The sequence below is a fragment of the Apteryx rowi genome, unplaced genomic scaffold, assembly GCF_003343035.1.
Source record: "Apteryx rowi isolate R43461 unplaced genomic scaffold, aptRow1 scaffold_192, whole genome shotgun sequence".
NCBI lineage: Eukaryota > Metazoa > Chordata > Aves > Apterygiformes > Apterygidae > Apteryx > Apteryx rowi.
In genome coordinates this window covers 229719-252273 of record NW_020448219.1, presented here as the reverse complement: position 1 = coordinate 252273, position 22555 = coordinate 229719, and the positions used below count along the sequence as shown (strand labels likewise).

General features: G+C 39.1%; 2 protein-coding genes across 7 annotated transcripts in view; one reads left to right on the top strand and one right to left on the bottom strand.

Moving 5' to 3' along the window:
* Positions 1-10559, top strand: part of MTREX (Mtr4 exosome RNA helicase) — a 49022-nt gene extending 38463 nt beyond the window's left edge. For 2 of the 6 annotated variants that reach the window (XM_026062710.1, XM_026062712.1), the window contains 7 exons: positions 172-360; positions 2138-2301; positions 3726-3831; positions 5081-5137; positions 5545-5707; positions 9847-9951; positions 10282-10559. In XM_026062710.1, the coding sequence (XP_025918495.1) occupies positions 172-360; positions 2138-2301; positions 3726-3831; positions 5081-5137; positions 5545-5707; positions 9847-9951; positions 10282-10334 (837 nt within the window). In that variant the 3' untranslated portion in view covers positions 10335-10559. Of the gene's footprint in view, positions 1-171; positions 361-2137; positions 2302-2732; positions 2828-3725; positions 3832-5080; positions 5138-5544; positions 5708-6590; positions 6787-7586; positions 7758-9846; positions 9952-10281 lie in introns of those variants that run through there. The other 4 variants (XR_003252987.1, XR_003252989.1, XR_003252988.1 and 1 more) reach the window with 4 other exon arrangements.
* Positions 10458-22555, bottom strand: part of PLPP1 (phospholipid phosphatase 1) — a gene marked incomplete at its 5' end in the record, with an annotated part of 43135 nt that continues 31037 nt past the window's right edge. The window contains 2 exons of the mRNA XM_026062704.1: positions 10458-10889; positions 12904-13080. Coding sequence (XP_025918489.1) covers positions 10764-10889; positions 12904-13080 — 303 coding nt within the window. The remainder of the gene's footprint in view (positions 10890-12903; positions 13081-22555) is intronic.

Genomic DNA, 22555 nt, shown 5'->3' with positions numbered 1-22555 from the left:
AGCAATCGGTCACGTTAAATTGATATTTTAAAACTGCTGAAATCTTGCATACCAAGCTTACACTACTGCTTTGCATGTCCCTATAATTGTGCCAGGTGATTCATGAAAGTGTATTTTATTTTGCTTTTATTAATGTTACAAAATATATTTCTTTTTTCCCCCCCTTTTAAGGAGGTACAGAAGCGATTTCCTGATGGAGTACCATTACTAGACCCTATTGATGACATGGGCATCAAAGATCAAGGACTGAAAAAAGTCATCCAAAAAGTAGAGGCGTTTGAGCACAGAATGTATTCACATCCTCTCCACAATGATCCCAGTTTGGAAACTGTATACAAACTTTGTGAAAGGAAAGCACAGGTAAAACAAAACAAAACAAAACCCAGTATCTGTATTTAGCTGAGGAGAGAGTTGGTAATAGTTCCTTCTTACTTGCTTTTCTTTTTATTTGCAAAGCCCAGTTTTACTCCTCTTGACAAACAGCAACGTTGTGGAATCTCACTAACAAACTGGCTGACTGAGTGCTGTGCACTTGATTAGCTGATGGGAGGTAAATCTGGTAAGGTAACTCTTCAGAAAAAATCACCAGGGACCAGAAGGTGACTCCAGTGCCGCTAGAGTCGTTAGTCACTGAACAGCCATGGCCCAGTACAGTGTGGATAAAATGCTCACGGGTATTTGAAACTGATCATTTTTAATACGCTTGTGCAGAGCTGAGCTGTATTGATGGGGCTTGTTAGCCTGGGGAGAGTACCATACAATACCATACAATACCGTACAGATTTGTACCATACAAATCCTAGCGCGGCTGCTTCCTGAGCTGCCCCCTGGCCTGGAAGCGGTATGCTTATGTTGTATAGAATTGTACCCTGCAAGGCAGAAACCGGCTGTGCACAAACAGCTGTCATGTTCCTGTGTTGCCCAGAAAAAGATTTCTCTGACAGTCTTCTCACAGAATTGAGGCAGCTCTGGCACGGACAGCACAAAGTTGCACGTGKTAGGACGTGCTGGACCAAGTGAGCTTCTGCAAGGGTGTCTGTGCTGTGCAACCCGCCGTTCTCCGTTCCACTCATCTGCGTGCAGATTGGACCTGAGCTGGTTCTGCCAATTTTGTGCTTCGTTCAACATCATAACTTGATGTGCTCGAGTGTAGAAATAATTGAGTAGCTCTGTAGGATTCAGCTTGAGTCCAACTGAGCGAGTTAAGCCTTGCTTTGTTCTGGCCCTGTTGGACCTGGACTGTCTTTTCTTTGAGCCACTTTGGGACTCTGTAATATGCCTGATCTGCAATATGCCTGAATTATGTGGGTTTTTCCTTCTCTAAGGCCACCCTTCGCTGTTATTACCTTCACTAATGGAAAGTTGATGGGTTTATAGTGTAGAAACATCATAAAAATAGCTGTAAAGATATTGTAAAAATATCTGAAATAATGCCTGTTGGATTTCTGTGTTTGATACGACCCCACAGAAGCTACATGCCACCGTGTTCTGTTAAGCTTATCTGTGCTGAAACAGCAGAATGGTAAGGGGCTTATCAGAAAAATTTAGTGGCCTAAGCACAGAGACAAGCTGATACAGAGGAGGAGTGGTGCTACATGTTAAGCTTAGTATAAAAATCCAATAAATTAGTTAAACTATGTCAACGAATATCATATTACGACATGGACTGAAATTCTTAGCCTAAATAGGAAAAATAAAGCATTAGGATTAAGCCACCAATTATGTGTCAGGATGTTGATAGTGATTGTGATAAACGATAAGAGACTGGAGAAGCTCTGATGGCAGGAATAATACATTCAGTTTATATTTGATTGGATAGTTGGGTAGCTGGGGCATAGTATGGGTCTCAGAAAATGAGTGCTCAGTTTCTCAGCCAGGGATTTCCTGTATTATTATTATTATTATTATTTTTTCCCCCTGGATAAATAGCATAACTTCCCAAACTTGCCAGACTTCCCTGGGGGTAAATGGAGCTGATACTTTAAAAAAAAAAAAAAAAAAAAACCCTTCTGCTAAACAAGTTTAAACAAGTCAGTCTGAGGCCTTTATGTGTGTTAGACAACATCTTAAAAATAGTAGGCTCAGTCGCATCTGTTAAGCCAGCGATGTTTAATTTCTCTCCTTTTGACTCCCACAGATTGCTATGGATATTAAAGCAGCAAAGCGAGAACTGAAAAAAGCCAGAACTGTCTTACAAATGGATGAACTCAAGTGCCGTAAGCGTGTTTTGCGAAGATTGGGGTTTGCCACATCTTCGGATGTTATTGAGATGAAAGGGCGAGTTGCTTGTGAAATCAGCAGGTAATTGGTTCCTGTGCAAAGCGATTACTGTCACGCGTGCACATTTTGCTGTCTTCACTGGAATTAACGTGTCATGTTTATATCTTAGTGTTCTGAGACCAGTAGAAGAACAGTTCTTCTAAGACTGCATGATCTGTGTCAGAAAGGGGATATACTGATTAAAGCAGTAAAGAAAGTACCCTAAGGACAAAATACAATAGAAATTAAAGCTAACAGTAAAATGTGGCTGTTAAAATGCCAAAACAATGGCTATTTTTAGCAGCCAACAGCTTAGGCAATAACATGTGTTTTCACGTAGTATTACACGTTACATGAGAGACTGAGGATAGTCGCAGTTTCTGTGGTTCTACTTCCCAGGATTCTTTTGGAACAGGCTTACTCGCAAACAGGGGTGTAACTGTGATTATCAGCAATTTCCAAATCCCTGACAGGTTTAGAATACAGCTTAACTGAGTTCACACGGCTGTTGGAATGAACCTATGGAGGTGATGCATTTTACTGTAATACATTTACCAGGTACATATATATTAAAATATATCCTAAAGATTCCACAGAAACTCATGAATCAGACTTTAATACTTCAGAATGTAACTCAGACTTCAGTAGAAATGTGTATTTTTAAAATTTGCAGTGACTACTGTAGTACTTGCCTTATAGATGCTCTGAAAAAAGTTATCTGCATTTGTTCTTACTCTTCAGGATTACCTAATAACCTTTTCTCCCTGCAGAATTTAATAGCAAATGGGAACTGAATCATAAATTTATTAAATTCCTCACCTTCCAAAATTGTTAGTTGATGAGTTAGTCTTTGTAAAAAGTATACAGGTTTTTTCCCATTCTGTGTATTTTTTCTGATAAACTCCAAAAATAAAAATGCAATTGTATTAACAATTTGACACTATCCAAATAKCATGCTTGGATTTTATATCAGGATTGTGCATTTTCTTTTATAACTCATGATTAAATCTTTGTTTTATAAGTAAATTAAAGTAGCTTTGTTCCTCAGTATCTTGAAAATATTCAGTTGAATCTCTTTTTTGAGCAGTTACAGTACAAATTTGAGTCCTTTTCATAAGCTGCCTCTCTGGTTTCCAATCTCTTGATGCTCTATTTGTTAAAAACTGACCAAAGCAAACTGTTAATAGTAACTCTTACGAGTTATCAGGACAGTTATGAGTTATCACTACATTCTTTGTAGTTCACTAAGGCATAAAGAGCTTTTATTTTAACTCCCTTCTTATTTCTTCTTCCTTGGCATCCCCCTCAAAACAGTAGTATTTGGTGTACCAGTAAGTAAAATTAAGAAGCTGTTATTTCTTGCATATATACAGTTGCTTCACAAAATAAATGTTTTTTAAAGAACTATTATTAATCTAAGACTTTAATGAGTCTTTTCTCTAAGCTTTCTGCTCTTTCTATTTCAGTGCTGATGAACTGCTCCTGACAGAAATGATGTTTAATGGTCTCTTCAATGACTTATCTGCAGAACAGGCAACTGCACTACTAAGCTGTTTTGTGTTTCAAGAGAATGTGAGTTACGTCTTGAATTTATGAATTCTAGCTCTTGGTGGTGCTTTTAATTCATTTCCAGAAATTGGTCAGTACAAGCCATTGCATTTTTACCCTTTTGTAAGGTGTTTCTGACATTAACTCCCTTTGAACTAGTCAAAAGTATTGCAGYGTTAGTGCTACAGTGTATTCCCTCATGACTAACATGCTGTGATGCATCTATAGCTGTTTCCTTCTCATGCAATGAAACAATATTAACAAAGATTCTCAGCACACATGTGCTAGCATGGACACACACATCTGCACACAAACATCCTGAGGATTCAAAAGGTAGAAGGTGATTTCAAAGGAGAAGCTTAACAATATCTGCTCCTTGCACTGTGGTGCTGAGGGTATTTTTAATTCTGAGACATGTTCATGTTTTGTTATTCACACCCGTTGATGGAAATGGCAAGATCACATAGAATTGATATCAAAAGAGCTGTTAAAAACAGACCATATATTATGAAAAGCAAAAATATGGGCATTTACTTCTGATGCATTTGTTTTCCCCCTTGCAAGCTATATGAAAGTAGCAGCATCAGGAAAACACAAAAAATATAAAATATCACTGCAGATGGCTAGCAGGTTTTATCACTCAAGTTGATTCTAAAGATGGAAAGTAGCAGATGCTAATATAGTATCCTTGGCTAGTGGAAGGGATGCGTATGCAAGCCATTGTTCATAAGCAACAGAAAATTAAATGTGAGAATAAAATATTGTGGTTCACTCAACAGTAGTACTTAGTCTACACAGGTAGGACATAAAAATGTTGCTGTGCTTGAATAACCAGCTTTTCTTTTATTACCATTGATGTTTAAGTTATTCTGTTAAAAGCCCTGCTTTTTATGTTCTTAAAGAAAAACTTGTAACACAGCTAAAGCAGCAGATGAGAGATTTCCTTCTAATTTTGGCAGTTTGAAATGGCCAAAGCAGGTAAATAGAGTGAATTTTGGTAGTGTTCAGAAAGCAGATGCTTTTTTTTCTTCTTCTTCTTGCTGTTGGGATACTGTATAAAAAGATTTGTCTTCTGCTGTTGTTTTAATTTGAGAAATGAGTATTTTTGTTTTCAGGGAACCCAGTAAATCTTAGGGTGTTTGATACCAGGTTTGAGAAGTCATTTGCATTGTTTAGGATGGCACTAGCACATAACTTTTCTTTTTGCATCTAATTCGGTTTAGAGCAAATATATGGGAGTCCAGATGAGATTATTTAATATTTTCTATTTCAGTCCAGTGAAATGCCCAAATTGACAGAACAGTTGGCAGGACCGCTTCGTCAAATGCAGGTAATCTGTCCAATAGAAATCTTACCAAACTCACTGTTAATGCTAACATGAATAAAGCGTACGTATAATGAGTACAGGATGAAGACTTGATTTTCAATTATTGGTGAATTTGGCTGGCACTGACTGCACGTGGTTTTGCAGTGTTTAAAAGTGGGTTATTTTGTTTGCAATAAACCGTTATGCTAATTTAGAACATCCTTTGAAGAACTTTGTACAAGTCTGCTTACTACACTGTAAATTGTTAGTGCAGGCAGACTTAAATAATAATGTAAGCTGTGGCTTACTTTCTGATTTTGAAGAATTTCACATAGAAAAGGAATGCTGATCTGGTATGCAATACTTCTTCTGTTAATTAAATATTTAATCTGTTTAAGCTTATTATAAATTTAAAATATTTTACTTTAAAGGAATGTGCTAAAAGAATCGCTAAGGTCTCAGCTGAAGCAAAACTGGAAATTGATGAAGAAAATTACTTGAATTCTTTCAGACCCAACCTAATGGATGTTGTATATACATGGGCAAATGGAGCTAACTTTGCTCACATTTGCAAAATGACTGATGTCTTTGAAGGTATGTTACTTTAATCAAGTATTTTTTAGGAGGTGTGAGATGATGATTCCATGCCATATACAAAAATGTCATATTTGAGTTCTACATAGCCTTTTAATAGATCATAATTTCTTAACTCAGATGTATTCAAGTATCCATTTCTTCTGTAGCTGAAACCAACTGGGAAAAGCTTTGTTTATTGATTTTAATATATCTTAATTTGTAGTTGCAATGTTGGTGATTTAGAATCTACAGAAGACTTTTTAAAAGGGTTGCATATAATTTTTAAGACTTTCTGTAGAACTCGGAAATCCTAAGTATTGCAGTAGGTGGTAATGCTCATCTTTGCTGGTTAGAGCATAAATACCATGTTCAAAATGGTTCATATTTAAAAAAAGTTCAGCTCTTGCACTTTCTTTTCATTACAGTTAAGTGTTTTATTTACATGGTAAATTGAAAGTTCCTCATGCTGTCTTAATGATGAGAGAAGTGAGAGGTGGTAACCAAATCTCTGTTTTGGACAGGTCAATGTAACAGTGCAGTGCATGTATTTGAAAAGTCTAGATGTAGCCTGGCACTTGGATTGATTTGGTTCATAAAGGTGGAATACTCCAAACTGCCTCTTGAGGACAGATACTTAGGACTTTTAAGTATTTTAAAAGTAGTGTGAGTTACAGCCCAAATACTTCCTAAAAAGACAAAACATTCACCTGAAGGTCAGATTAGAATGAAAAACCTGATTTGTTCTTTCACCAGATACATTGAAAGTTGTGAGGATGTTGAGATGGGTGCACCAGTTTTACAAGTCTGCATGTAATGACTGATGCTTAAAAATCCTTTCTGAAGTTATTGCTGTCACCCTTGTATTACCTCTCTCAAATGCTTTTTCCATGTTTGAACACAGTTGCAGGTGTGAGCCCTTAAAAGGAATTCATGCATTTTGAAAATCCAGTGCATAGACCAAGGAACTTGCTAAACCAGGTTTCCTGTGACCACCAGGAATTCTAGGAGTCTTTGATTTTGCCTTGAGCAGATTCCTCCTAGTGAAATGAACGTCTGTGACTTATGCTGTTAGAAGAAATTTTATCCATCCATCCTGAGTAAGGGACACAAAATGGGAAGCAGTAGCTGGCTTCTTTTTTTTTCTATCATCTCTTGATTGTTCACAATACACAAAACAGTAACATTTTCCATTTACCATATTTTGGTTAAAACTAGTCAATCGGCTTTGTCCTAGACTTTTTGGCATGCCTTCTATTGGTTTGAACAGTGCTAGCTCCCTCAAAATTAAATCTTACGAGCCTATTTGAGAAATTCAGCTTTTGTGGCAGGGGTTGATGTGTGATTCTTCCCTTCACTTTGCCACAGGCTGATTTTCTGTGCATTGTCCAGAAGGAAGGAAAGCACTGCAGCCGTCCAGTGTTGGTTACCTTAAATGCAATGTAGTGTTACAAAATTCCATGTCAGTGTGACAGAGCCCTAAAGATTTCAAATAGATTCAAAAAACAGAATTAAAAAAACCCTACGTATTGTGTCCTTATTTTGATGTTCAGTACAAACTTTCATTTGAGGTATTAATGCTTCCTGTGTTAATTTATGATGTGTTTGTTCCCATGTGGTGGATTATGAAAGCCCTAAAAGGAGGTATATTTTGCCCTGTGGGCAATGCAGAATTAGCAGTAATGACTTGCTGCTTTTATAGGAAGTCCCAACTTCACTGTTGTGCACAAATGTTATTAAGTAGGCAGAAAGCTGTCCAACCTTTAGAGGACACATTGGAAGCTACCGGACTTCTTTTGAAACTAGCTTTTCATGACCCCCCAAGCCGATTAGAAGTGCTTTCTGAAAGGCTGTGCTCTTCATGGCTGAGACTGATGTTCAGTTTTGTTCTGCTTTCCAGGCTAATGGCACTAGAACTTTCTAGACAGACACCCTGAGTCTGATGGTGTGCCTCTACCATTGCTAGTGATACAGGAAGCTTTAAAAATAGATGGAGCTCTGTTGTATTTTCAGTGGTGATAGTGAAATGTCTGAAACCCCTTTACGGTGCAGTAAAGTGCAAAAGTTTGTGGTAAGTGCAGGGTTTCCTTTTCATGTTCTAGCATAAGCCTGAGTGCGTATTTGCTCCAAAAGAAAGCATCCTTGCCACAGATAGGAGCAGTGTTGCTTGGCTAGTGAACGTGAGTTCTCACTGAATTGAAATTTGTGTTGAAATTTGTGAAATTAGAACAGCTTTTTAAAGCAGTAGGGCAGAATGGCAGAACTGAGCTAAGTACCCTATTAATCAATTCCCGACTGTTTTGCTTTGTGGAAGAAAGTATAGATGATAATAGTCAGTTATTTCCAAACCTACAGTTTTTTTCATGTATAACAAAGTATGTCTGCAGCACCCCCAGTTCTGCTGTCTGTAAGCAGCGTAGCTGTTTCCACTGGAATTCCCACGGGAATGCGTGTCAGGGTGGGCCTGGTAAACGGAGCCGAGCAGCATCTTCACCACCCAAGCCGGGGCCTGCTAGGGCCAGCGTGGCTGTGCTCAGGGGAGCTGCCCCTGGGTCACTTGTTTGGGATTTGTGTTTTGTGTCGAATAAACTCCACAGGGTTTTTCACCTCATGCCTTTGCAATACTTTTTACAGACAGTTTTCCTCACACAAATTATTCTTACTGTAGAATCTGACATAACACAGTGATACCATATGAATATTGTTTTTTAGAAGTCTTTTCTTATGGGCTAGGAACATCCTAACAGTCACATCAGCTCTGTAGAATGGTCTTTGTATAGCCAGTATTTCTGCAGATACTATGCTGTGTCCAGAGCAGGAACTCAGCCTATATTTTAAAACTCTGGATGTGTATTTTAGTATTTGGACAGTTATTTCACATTAACTAATCTGACTCTAGCTGTGCAATGATGCTGGACAAAATGACCAAGCAGCATCCTGATTGCATCCCCGTATAAAGACTTAAGCATTAGCTCATTGTGTGCTGCTTGCTACATGAGTTGGGCTGCTCTGAAAAGCAAGTTGGAAAAGATGATCACTGGGTAAAAATTATTTTTCAAGCAGATGTTTTTAACTGTAATAGAACCGAAGGTGAGAATTGCATTACAGTGTAGGAGATATTTCAAGAGTGAACTTGAATGTACTTCAGTAAGCAGTCAGTTAAATTGTATAAGAGCCCAAAAGATCAGAATGGAGAAGTGAAATTTCAGTTTAGACGATTAAGTACTTTTTACTTTCTTTTAGGATTTACTCTTAGACCTAGTTTTACAAAAAAAACAAAGTTTTGTAAACTGAACTTTGAAAAGGTAAGCAGAACATCAAGCCTTCGTGTATCAGAAGGGTAGCAAAAGCTGTAACTTATTTCCCATACAGTTAAAACTATAGCTGTTTGAAGTTTTTTTTTCAAGTAGCAGAGCAATAGATAATGAAAGCTATAGTTTATCTACCTGGAATACGAGGTGCAATTCTGGTGCCTTTATCTCAAAACAAAAAGTACTGTAACTAGAAAATGCATGGAGAAAGGCAACAATGATGACAGGTACAGAATTACTCATGGAATTTCTCTTCAGCTTGGACAAGGGGCTGGACTTGAGCAGGTACAGTAGTCTGCAGACTTGAGTGGCACAGAGCAGGTATATAAGGTAGACTGTTTACTGCCTCTTCCAACAAATGAACTAAGGGCTATCAAAAAAAGCCCTGAGGAACTAAGTCCAGATGGCCAACATAGGGTGGTTCTTAAAGCAGCAGACTTGCAAATCTGAATCTTACAGGCATTTGAGGGAAGTCTGGACAAGCACTTGAAAGAAATCCACCAGGAATTATAAAACAGACATACTRGGCTCAGGCCTTCCTCTGAGGAGAGGATAGTTAGAGGCTGTGAAAAATATTAGCAAAGAATAAGAACAGGACAAGCACATGGAGATAGATAGCTTCAAGAAAATGGCTGATGGAAAACAGTATTGTTAAGCAGAATACTGATCTAGACTGAACTTAAGGCATATGGCTGTTCTTACACTCAGCTTCTAGAAAAATTCTGAAAAGCATTGGACAGAATGGTGAAGGAAATGGTGCCTTGGTCCAAACCAGGCCTASGTAGCTGAAGAGTAGGGTGACCTGATGCAGCAGAGTATACAATGCGATCCCTCACTCTCTTTCTACAGGTAGCATAATTCGTTGCATGAGACGGCTAGAAGAACTGCTTCGACAGATGTGCCAAGCTGCAAAAGCCATTGGAAATACAGAGTTGGAAAATAAGTTTGCAGAGGGTAGGTATTATTGAATACAAAAAACACATTGTTAAGAAAGACAAAGTTTTTCATTTCTAATAACTTAATGGAAGAGCATATCATTGTTCTCTCTGTAAGTAACACCCATGTTAGGTAAGTTTGACTTAAACAGGTAGTGCTGTTTTGCTGCATACTGACATATGTACTGTGTTTGTGACTGAAAACAGATGTAGAATGACTTCTGTTCAACTGCTGTAACACTTTCTCTATTACAAAAACAGTAGTTGCCTGTAACTGTGCTTTTAGCATATGGAAGTGATTGTTCTAGGTGTCATTGCTGGACACTAATATCTTTTTCCTTCTCGGTAGGGATTACAAAGATCAAGAGAGATATTGTGTTTGCTGCAAGCCTTTACCTGTAACTGAAGGTGTCTTCCAAAAACTGTACTGGAAGAATCCCCACTCCCTGGTGGAACAATTTTAGAGTTCAGTTGGCATCAGCTCTGCACCTTACTTCCATCTCAAGTCAAGACATTTAGTTTTTAAATTGTGTGTATTTAAACCACAATCATTTCAACACGGCATGTACAAACAGCAGTATGTAATATAAGTGTTACCACATTTTTAATAAAAATTTACAGTTTGAATAGCCTTTTTTTGTTTTAAGCAAGAGCTTGAACCAACAGAAATTTAAAGTTTAGATATACATAATGGTGGTAAATGTTACTATATACAGGTAAAGTGAGCATCCCAAGAGCAGCAGCAGTCCCTTAAAGACATTTATTTATATTACATAGACACTTTTGGAATTGTTTTCCTTTCAGAGAGCAAGAGTTGAGTTGGACCTTTCTTCATGGTTGATGATTGCTACCGAAGTGATTTCCATTTGTTGGTGTCTCATGTAGGGTTGTATGGGAATCTTCTTTTGGTTGAAATGTACATCCTCTCACTTTGAAGAAATCAGACACATACACAACCTAAGTGAACAAATTAGTGTTAAGCTTCTGCAGTTGTAAATCTAGAAACAACTAGCAAATGCTTTTGTAGTAACAGAAGGATAAATCCCATGCTCAAAACTAATATAGCAAAATCTAAACAGATTAGAACATTACTTTGTTTCAAAACAGCTAAGAAGTCTCATATCAAACTTCAGCCTCTGTCCCTTACAAAAGAGCTTTTTCTCCAGCTCCCTGGTATCCCAGGTGACCACTTAGCCATTAATGGTTTAAGCTGAATTCAAGGGTTGTGTGTTACTGCTTCCAACTGCCTTGTCAGTGTCAGGTATTACAGTAGTCAGTGTTTGAAGGGCTTTAAGTTAAAGAGCAAGATGCACCTGGAATATATAGTTAAATTTATTCCAGAATTTGCATGGAACAGGACAGAATAGCAGGCAGAGCTATTCATTTAGCTGAGCAAGAGTGTTCAGTGGTCAGTCACCATTACTCTCACAAGCATCACTCTTGCTTGCCTTTCTTTTACAGTTAGTTAAGCTAAGCTTGGATTCCTCTTCTCAGTAAGTGCCACAGCAGCACTGTGGGCTGATAGCATGTGCTCACAGCTGACCCTTGCAGCTGCCAGCCCAACTCTACCTACCCTTTCCTGCATTGCTTTGAACATACCACCTCACTTCCTTCATCTTCTGACTAAGGTGCCTTGCTCTGCTTCTGCAGCTCTTGCCATCCTGTCTACTTCATTGAATCATATTAGTAGAAATGCTGGGCACAGTAGAGCATGAAGCACAATAAATAAGCCCTTCTTTCATGGTGATGTGTCCTTATGTCAACTCTTCCCCTCCCACTTCAGGTCTTGGAATTACAGGACAGTGTTTAAGGAGACCAAAGAAGCCATAGGCTATACTGAGAGCTGATTAACCTGCATGTTCCTTCAGTTGCATTAGATCAGTTTCAGCTTCCACTTAAATGTAGAATTCACTCAACTCAGTGCTCCATTTCCCAGTTGTTTCCCAGTATGCTTTCCTCGCCTCTCTGTATCTATAGGTATGTAAGACTCCAAACCTCAGACAAGTGTTGTTTTCATTTCATTGCAATGCCACCTTCCCCTCATTCTTGCACTACCAAACATCTCTTGTAGAAATCCTTTGAATTGCCAGCACCCTTCACTACACTTCTCTTAATGAAGATGTCCTTGTTTCTTTAATCCCTGCCCTTTCTCATTTCCTGCATTCTTCCTGATAGGAATTGAGATTGTAGCAAAACAAGGAGAGGTCTTCAGCATCAGTACCTCAATTAGTTCATGTCTCTGAACCAGAAGTCCTTCTTCCTTGATCTGTCACTTCCCTTGAATAAGTCAACCATGGTACTCTGGTGACAGCTTGCACAAGCACTTGGCTGCCACTAAGTCAGCCAGGCATGCAGCTCCAAGTTTAGTTGGCTTCCTGTTAGGATAGCCTCATCAGTACCACTAAGAGTCACATGCTGATTATTGTGAACACTCTTTAACACCCAAACAAGAATTTACACAAAGAATGGTGAGGGGTTTTAGTTTTCCATCAGAGAGAGAAAAGAAATTCAACAATTAAGACTACAGAAGCTGGCAGCAGACACTTCCATGCTGTCCTTATCCTTAGCTTCTTTTGAGAGCTTATTGTGCCTTGCTTTCTTCACACACAGCTCTCCTCTGCTGTTATACTTGAGATTTAGAATTCGTCCAGAAACAAAGTTGTTGGTATATAGAGGCTACCCACCCAGGGGCTTTTTTGTAGTTGGCTGTTTCCATCTCAGTTACCTGAATTCGACTCTTGCACAGGAATGATTTCATATTGTCTGATAGCACCTATCTCATTATTGGCCAGGAGTCCTGCTACAGTATCCACAGTACTACTGCTATACCCAGTTCAAGGAGTTTTGTTCCCCCTGCCAGAATTTTCAAAGCTTTAAGACAACAGTAATGCTTTCCTCTGAACAGAGCCTTTAAGTCTAAGTTACTGCTTATAAAAGCAACATTTTGAAACGCCCTTAATGAATTACTTACAATGAGCACAGCTACCACTGCTCCCTGAGTGAGTCCTGTCAAAACATCACTCCAGTGATGTTTGTAATCAGAAACACGTGAAAGACCCACATAGACAGATGTAGCAACAAGACCAAATTGTAGAGTAGGACGTACAAGTCTTGCCCAGTCTCCTTTCATTCTGGCCTGAAGGTAAAGCTAAGAAGAAAAGAAAARTGGTTATGAAATGCAGTAAATAATACAGAAGTAGTTATGTAAAATTGTCTCAGGTCTGTTCAAATAGAGTTGAAATTCATATTCAGAGATGTGATTATGTCCACAAATGTTTTAAGTGCTATGTTCTTGCAAATTCAAAGTATTAAACAGCTAAACAGTTAAATATGCTATGGCAGACTTTGATAGTCACCTATTAGTCTTTAAGTTTTATAAGACTACTTAACACTATCATATTGATCCAGTATAGAAAAAACATACTATATTTGTACCTTGACAAAGGACTATTTGTAAGATAAAGGAATGGTAATAAACAAAACCATTTATGACTTGAAGAGATCAAACCATTATCTTACCTCTGCATTGATTACAGCTAAGCATCTCTTTCAGATACAAAGAATAGCTGGCAACCATTTAAATGGGRTCTTCCCAATATGGATACCTATCTTGCTCTAAAAGCTGGAAGCACATTAGCAGCTTGAGTATAGTAAAAGTTCACATATACCATACATAGAGCTGATGTTTTTAGCCTAATACTCCATTTCAGCCACCCTTAGTATTATCAACTTCTAGCACAGTATTTCAGCTGTAGTTGAAAAGTGTCACAACATACAATTACCGATAAGCTCTAGAGTCATGCTCCTCAGTTGTCGTTGCTGTGTTTCAGTTTTAACATAACAGTCTATTCTTGTCCTTTCCAGCTGCATATTAATATAACTTGAATTAGGCAATGATTTCATTTTACTACTCTGGTAATTTTTAACCATTCTTTTCTCTCTCCTCAGCCATGCTATAGCYGTATTCCATGTATATCTATGCTTTTGCTTATGTTGATTCATAAACTTATTCCATGACACCACAAAACAATTTTATTACCTTCCCATGTAATCTATTTAAGACGCTTTGTCTGCTGCTTTATTCTGTCTAGGACAGGGACCTCATATTTCAGCCATGAGAAGAGCTTTTCACAGTCTATCTGGCATACATATTCTGAAACTTAATTCTGTCATCAAAAAAGGCAACATAGTTACTGTGTTTACCAACAAGAACAATACAGTTGTAAATTATACTTAACATTTCAAGTATATCTTTTCAGTACCATCTCGGAACTTCAACTCTAGTACAAGACCTTAACTAACTGACAGTCTTGCAGTATCATAACAGCTAACTAAAACACAGGCTTCAGGCACTAAGACAAACATACTGAGCTTCTGGTAAATCCCTCCATTGCCAACTTCAAAAGCCATGGCTACCCTGAAGCAGCATTACATTTACAATGTCAACACATGCATAGAGCATGCACTGTACATGCAAAGGTGCTACTTTCCACAGTAAAACATCTGGGGAATGTTTAGTTGGTTTCTCAGAGTAACTTGCATCATAATTTTGACATGCAGAATTTTTCAGCTATAAATGGAGTGTCAAAAAGATCAACCCTATCCATAACTGGTTCCTTTTAATAGCAAGGTCAAGTTGAAATCAGACTCCAAAGAAGCTACAACTAAGCCTGAACTGGAAGATAAGCTTTTCCTGTAAGTAGTGGGCACTCTGTGTATATCTGGGAGCCTTAATTTCACTCACCATGGGGAAAAAGGGAAAAAGTACTGTCTAGCCACCTTAAAAATTATCTATCATACAGTTCTTTTGACTTCTGTTTGGGAAAAGGTGTTTTAATGCTCTTGCACTGATATTACCTCTGGCTTTACAAACAGTAGACCAGAAGGCTGCTGGCATGTGCGATGGACCAGAAGTGGGTCCTTGGAACACATGCTGGTGGTCTACAAGTTATCAGCCAACTCTGATACTGGCTGTTCTTTCCCCTATTCCCACTAAATTCTGCTGAAGACAGCTGCAAATATGTTGCTGTAGTAAGTTTTTTCCATGTARGTATTTTTTGTAGTTGGCAAAGACATTTTACAGTCATATTAAGAAAAAGGGTTATGTAACAGCAGAGAGATGGGAAACTGGGTTTATTTCTGAAGGGGAGAGAAGATGGGGAAAGCTTCAAAAAAAGTTTTGAAAAAATTTGATTCATAAGAACTTTTATTCCACATGTGAGCCTACAGAAGATTAGTTAACAAGAAAAAAAAAGTTTTTGAATCTCCTGAAGCAGCATGTATTCAGGGCAAACTTCTGAATTTTTCTGCCTGACAAAACTGCAGACAAGAAACTCTGATGTAATATCTATATGAAGATTTAATTCCTGCATTATGAGAGTAATCTCTGTAGTCATAGCTAAGATTTGGAGCTGCTTGATGACCTGTAGAAGGCTTGCAGTTAGCGGCAGGCTTTAATCAATCCTAGATGTTTCTTGCAAACTTGTACAGCATCAACAACAACTCTGTAGGAAACTCCTGAAGCCTTTCTTGCACCCTCTACCTGCAGACGGATTTATACTGTTCCAAAAGTAAGTCTACAGAAGGGTGAGAAATCATACCATGGAAGTGTCAGTGTGACTGATCACTGTTGTATTTAATTTCAGAGAAGTAGCAGCTGTTCTTCCAGTTACAATTGTGTTTTCTGATATTGCTTGTTAGATTGAGAGTCATTTCTCATAAGCCAGCTACTGCAATGGCAAATTCCATGTTATTTTTAAGCACGTAGCTTCAAACTGACATTACTTTTAATAGGCTCAGGCCTATTGCTCCCCCACCCCAAAGACTCTTCCTGCCACTGTGACTCACTCATAGAAAGACAACAGCAACAGCTCGGGGCTGAAACAGGCCAGTAATACTGCAGAGACTAAAGGAAGCAGCTCTTGCCTTATAGCTCCATTAAATATAAGGCAAGCTTGATACCAGAAGTATGACCAAAGGAGTCCTTTATGTAATATTATATGCATAATGTAGCTTAACACCAGGACACATATTAAACACATTACTATTTTAACCCTACTGACTAATACAGGGTAACGATTTCAGACCATGTAGAGAACCCCTCCCTCTATATGAAGCATGCCTCTGGTTTTCGAGCCTGATTTTGCTCCTCTTTGAAGTCACTTACAGAGCAGGCATCACCAAGGGAAACAGAACCGAACCCCTACCTTCCCCCCACCCCCATCTCTCCACTAGAAAGGAATAAGCTTTCCAACTAAAACTTTTAATCTACTGAAGCAGCAGAACCTTTACAAGAATTCATCGGATAATACTACTGCAATGCCTGTTCAAGAGGATTCAGCATTTCACTTGTTGCTGAGAAATATTTGTGAGGCTATCAAGTTTCCTGGAATACAGTACAAGTGTCCAGAGCTGTTCTGGTAGTAACATGCTCCTATCAAAGACAGTTATTTGACCATACAATCTTCCCTGACATCCTGTTTCTGAGAACCTCTGATATTTCAGAAATCTCCTTCAAATACAATCTATTTCTCTTCACTCTTCATCCATCCTCCTGTTTTTAAATGTTTGTTTTAAAGTGCACAAACAGATTTCATAGAAACTTTCTGCTAATAGGATAAAATAATTTCCAGCACTTTTTCACCAGCTAATGCTTACTTTATAATGAAAGTATGTTCTCTACACCACACACATCATGAGTACAAGTTTCTTCTTAATCTATGGTCTAGTAGTTCATTTCTAAAAATACACATAGGAATGGAGAGAAACTCTCAGCCACTTTGTGGCTTCTAGCAAGAAGCCACAGACATGAATGGAAGGGTCTCTGCAATTGCAGAATTATTTGCTACTCTTAAAAGCTTCTAGTATAAATTTCAAGTATTTGCCCTTCCACCAAAGCAGTACTAATAAACATATGCACATGCCTGCCTACTTAGAAGTACAGTGTCTTCTATTTCCTAGACAGACTTTTGGGGTGTAATCATGTGGCTTCACGAGAGTTTCTAGCAGCTGACGTCTCACATCCCTACCTGAAGGGCACAAACTTCTATTAAATCTACCAGAAACTATTCTACTAACCCAGGTCATATTTTTAAAATTTAGTTTTAATACTGAAAACTTCTAGATCATTTTTCATTCAAAACCTTCTCAGCTTTTTTCCCCAAACAAAGCTCTATTGCTTTAAAAGCCCTTAGTGTAAAAGATTTTGCCTATTAGGGTATAGGGAGTCCTCCTGCACTTCCAGCCCTCTAAGATGTTTCAAGAATAGAAATCCACAGGGAATTTTTTATTTTATAGGAAGTTTTATCTTTAATACCTATTGATTTGCTCTGCCACTGTTAAAAATTTGTTTTAACAGGATTTTATGTTACCTTATATCTCAAGTCCTTGATAATTGCACTTCCTACAGATTTCCTATTCTGTCCTAATAAACAGGAGAACAATTTTCCCTGGGAGATGTACGCATTTCTCCCTCCAATTTTTTCTCATCAATCCTACTATGTTCACAGCATCATGAAGCTAATAGCAAGCCAGAGAGAGAATATAGTTTTCCTAGAGGAAAAGCTCCCAAGTGGCATGGGGACATCAAACAGCACTTCTGGAATTTGTCTCAGTACAAGAGGTCTGAGTCCAGAGAAAGGTGCAAGAGATCACTTCTATGAGAGAGATAAGCCCTACTTTGAGAGAAGATAGTAGTCATAGAAACTTTGAGAGAGAGCACATAGATAGGCTTGGCATTTACCTTGGTCTAATTTTTAGTTTCACGATATCTACCTGAGCATAAGAAAAAAGCCCTGTGTGCTTTCTGGTGTGCTCTTTTCAAAAGAGCAAGATTCTACTACAGTTATAATTAGTATCTGGATCCATTATTGGTTACAGCTAGAAAAGCTTATACTTAAATGCAAGTCAGTTGACCCAAAAAGTCAAGAGGCACAAACAGCAATCAGTGCTGCAGAAATCCACTGTAAGGATTTTTCCYAAACCAAGCAGCTCAGAAATAGTAAGGCATAAGCCACCTCAAGTGTGCATACACATGTATGTGGTTGGCTTTGGGAATTTGGGGTGGAGGGAAGGGTTAGGCAGTAGTGTGTTTTGATTTTGTTTTGTTAAATGAGGAAGGGGTGGAAGGAAAAAGGGAAAGCACAGCATTGCCCTTCAGACAGAACACCCCCCAAAAAAACCCAAAACAAAACAAACGTTGACAAAACCCTCACAGCCTTAGATTAATATGTTAAAACATAGAGCAAAAGTCTCCAAGAGACCTAGGGGTGAGAATAAAGATTGAGAATCCAGACAGTTGTAGGATATGAAAGTTGTCTCTGTGGATATCCCAAGGACATCCTTACCAGACACAGTCTTCCTCCTCCTCCCGAGACTGTACAGTCTTCCATTAGGAAGCTGAGTAGATGCACAGACGGCCAGAGGGACTATCCACCCTTCAACTCCAGGAGTTGCTGGATGCAGCTAAGCATCGCCTTTGGGGGGAGAGGGGACTCCAATAACAGCAGTACTACAAGCTTATGAATTATGAGATATGGAGTTTGCACGTGAGCATCATGGATCTGAGCTTTTTTTCAAGCAAGATCCTCCAAGAGAATGGAAAAGCTCAGAAACACCACATTCACCCTGGGACTCCTGCACAATGCTTGAGGCAACAGAAAGCGTTTAGAAGCAGGGATGATCAGCCATCTCCCTGGACCTGCTGAACCACAGACCTCCCTGTTTCATTCCCAATCAATAATCTAGTAGTATAGACTGAAACACCACTGCCCTGTTAGCACAAGGTAACAGAGGAGAGAAAAGCCCCTTTCACATCCTTCAGGGTTTTTTCTTTCCTGAAGGCAGCTTGCAAAACAGCTACTCCCTTTTTGCCTGTATAGGAGACTTTAAACAGATTCCTTTGCATAAAACCCATAAGCCACTTTGTATTTCAGCTAGCACAAACGCTGGAATTCAAAACAGTTCAAGAAATTCAGGAAACTGAACAAAGATTGCAATTTTCAGAACAAAACAATGGCCAGCAGCCACAAGACTTGCTGAAAGATAGCATAATTGTCACACACACAACTTTGTTTATGCCAGTATTACATAATGTAGAACACAACAGCTCGTTTCATACCTCTAGCACTGTATATATGAATAAACAGAGCTCTAGGCATGAACTAACAAGACATAGCCTGCAGACTAGAAATCAGTGTGCAGCCTTTGTTTGATGTGAAGCTTTAAGTTAATACGAGTAATGCCTATCCTCCATCATTTTCCACACGGACTCACATCAGAACAGAAAGCTTTATTATTATGCATTACCGCGCCATGGCAGTGTAGCTGAATTCATGACTCAGTCATGAGTTGAGGTACTGCAAGAAATGCAGTTTAAGTGTTAAGTTCTCAATCTCCCAGGCTTATTTTGCCTTTTAAATATGAGATCTCATTTTCTTAAAATCATGTTTATGGTCTTATGTCTGCAATATTATCTGCTCTTCAGTTTTATTTTGAGAGGGCAGAAAAAGGAGAGAAAAAAAAAGCAATGTTTCAGAATTAACTTTTCCTTCACTAGAATGGGAAAAACAGGTCTGCAGTTACTTAAAGATGGAGATATGTGGGCTGCTGTTGATGGGGACACTACCCCTCTGACCCTCTAACCATGAATTCCTGCTGCCTCCCCTGTGCCAACTCTGATGTTTGAACAGCCATATGGTGAGCTGGAACAAGGAACTGATCCATTCAACAGATGAATTAAATTTAAAAAGTTTGGCCAGACTAGGAAGAAAAGGCAGAATATTTACTAAGCTGGTCCCTTTAAGATAAGGGCTTGCTGCTGTCAAAAGGTAACTGAGGTTGTGCAAGGGATGTCTCCTATGCAATGGAGAAAACACCCCTGTCTTTTACTAGGTTAGTAGCCAATCTCAAATCAATATTGAAGTACACTGTATTCAGTACAGACATTTCCCACTGGATTAATAATAGCTGTTTTGTTTTTAATCCTCCAGCCTCAGTAGGGCTGTACATTGCAGAAAGAATTGTTTATTGATATGATCTTACCATTAAGTAGGATGAACGGTAACTTTTACTCCACTGCAAAGGCTAACACCCAGCCATTTTCTGACGAGGAAAAAAGCCAAATGCATTCTTTCTAGCTGAAGAAAAACTYTTCTGTTGCATCTATCAAGTTAGAGAAATCTTCAATAGAAGAACATGAGCATTGCAAAGTATTGCTTTCTTCTCAGTCCTATGGGAGCCAGTTCACAAGAACCTCATCACTACTGACCCCCAGCCATAATTCCAGGCACTCTGTGAAGAAGTAATTTTACTTGGCTTGCTTACTATTAAATGGTCTAAAAACTGATATTAAATGAATGCTAGGAGAGTATGCAAGCAGGATAAGCACAAGTCTTCATCCCTGAGCCTCACAGCATGACCAGTTATCCTGTATTTTTTCATCTCTGCTCCAAGTAACATGCTTGGTACTGCCCAAAGCTACAGCCAAATAAAATATCGTTTCCTGTAAGAAATTTCTTTTCATTAGCTTAAGACTCTGTAGTCCGACTTTCAAGCAAGCAGGAATATATTATGGACTTTTTTTTTTTTTTAAAAAGCCCTAGCCAGTAATACTTGGGAAAGCACAGATATACTACCATGCAAATGGACATACCTAAGGTGCTGTGCTAATACAGGCTCTTACTTGGGTACTGTCTCACTCATCCTCCAGTTCCAACATAAACAATTAAAATAAGAAGTTTCAAGAGCAAAGCTAGATTGGCAAAGTTAAAAGCACGAGTACTAGAAAACAGCTAAGGCCCTGCTTTCCTTTATGCTTTAGCCTATGCYAGCTATGTTGTCTCTGCAAAATGAGCAGGCTGTCAGCCCAGCTCACTGACATACCAATAGTCCCCCAATTCTTTTTCTGTAATTTCCCATTTCCTAGGGCACACAAATGTTCTTTCCCAATGAACTGTGGGACAGCTTCAGAGCAACTCAAGTTACATATTACAGAGATCTGTCGCCCCCTTTCACCCCAGGACTAAGCTACACAAGCATGCTGCAGTCCCCAGAACAGCACAGCAGCTTGGCTGGGTTTGCGCAGCAGCAGCACAGTTGCTCACTCCAGGCTAGGCACAGTTAGCGAAGTGCTTAGGCCAACTACAGCAAAGGTCTGTTCCATTACAGCAACTTGATCCTCAGAGCTGCGCTCACTTCTGCCAATTTAAACAGTTGCAGAAGGGTCATTTGTGCTACTGAAGACAAAGCACACATCAACATTTTAATTTACTATAACTTTCACATAAAAGTAAAAACAAAAACAAAAAAACCAAACAACAACAACAACAAAAAAAMCACCACACACACACACCACACCACACACAGGCCTAAAATGATGAATAACTACAGAACCTCCCTCTCCGGAAGGGGTGCTGGCTTTGTAGAATGGCCATTGCTAGAAGAGGTATTCAGTTACGCTTGTCCTCGCATTCTCCAAGCCAAGATGAAAACTGGTTTTGTTGATGCAGAGAACTGGTCAGTTAGTTAACTATGAAAGAAAAGGAGCAGCGGGGGGGGGATATTCTTCTGGAATCCAGCATCTGTTATTAGGCCACAAGGCTTCCAGACACCACTGCTGCTCAAACACCACACAAAGCTCTGTTGTTGGCAAAAATGTCCCAGCACAGATAACAGCTCAGTCTACACYCGAACTGAGCTGTCTAGCTCTGCCAGATAATCTCAAATACATTCTCCACCACAGCTTCCTGGCCTGACAGTCCTGCAAGTGGGTTTTTCCTAGGGTTCAGTCATTTCACATGCTAACAAGGGAGAAACTAGAAAAAACTAGAAATCTTGCCTAGAAGTAGGCTGAAAACCCAGGCCTTAGTAAACTTTTCTAGCTAGACAATGACTTTTTGACAGATATAAAGCAGCAGTGAACTCCATGCAATGAGTGATAACAATGATATATAATACTGATTATTTAAATATCTATTTTAAACACTACTCACTCAAGGGGACTAGGAGAGATATTAAGTAACTGTAAATGCAGGGGAGTAAAGGATATTTGTGTCCTCCCAGGAAGGCACAACTCCAAATTACATGCCAAGGAAATATTTTCATTCCTGAAGTTAAAGTTTAGTTCTACTCTCCAATCCTGTCCCACAAACCAAAAGACAAGCTAAGGAGAAATGCTCCAGATTCCCATATATATGCTTGCATTAAAACTATTCATTTTGAATAGCTCACGTGGCATGATATTTCACAGAATGGTTGAGGTTGGAAGGGACCTCTGCATATCATCTAGTCCAACCCCCCTGCTCAAGCAGGGTCACCTAGAGCATGTTGCACAGGATCATGTCCAGGTGGGTTTTGAGTATCTCCAGAGAAGGAGACTCCACAACCTCTCTGGGCAACCTGTTCCAGTGCTCTGTCACCCTCACAGTGAAAAAGTTTTTCCTTGTGTTCAGATGGAACTGCCTGTGTTTCAGTTTGTGCCRGTTGCCTTGCGTCCTGTCGCTCGGCACCACTGAAAAGAGTCTGGTCCCATCCTCTTGACACCCTCCCTTCAGATACTTGTACTCATTGATAAGATCCCCTCTCAGCCTTCCCTTCTCCAGGCTAAACAGGCCCAGCTCTCTCAG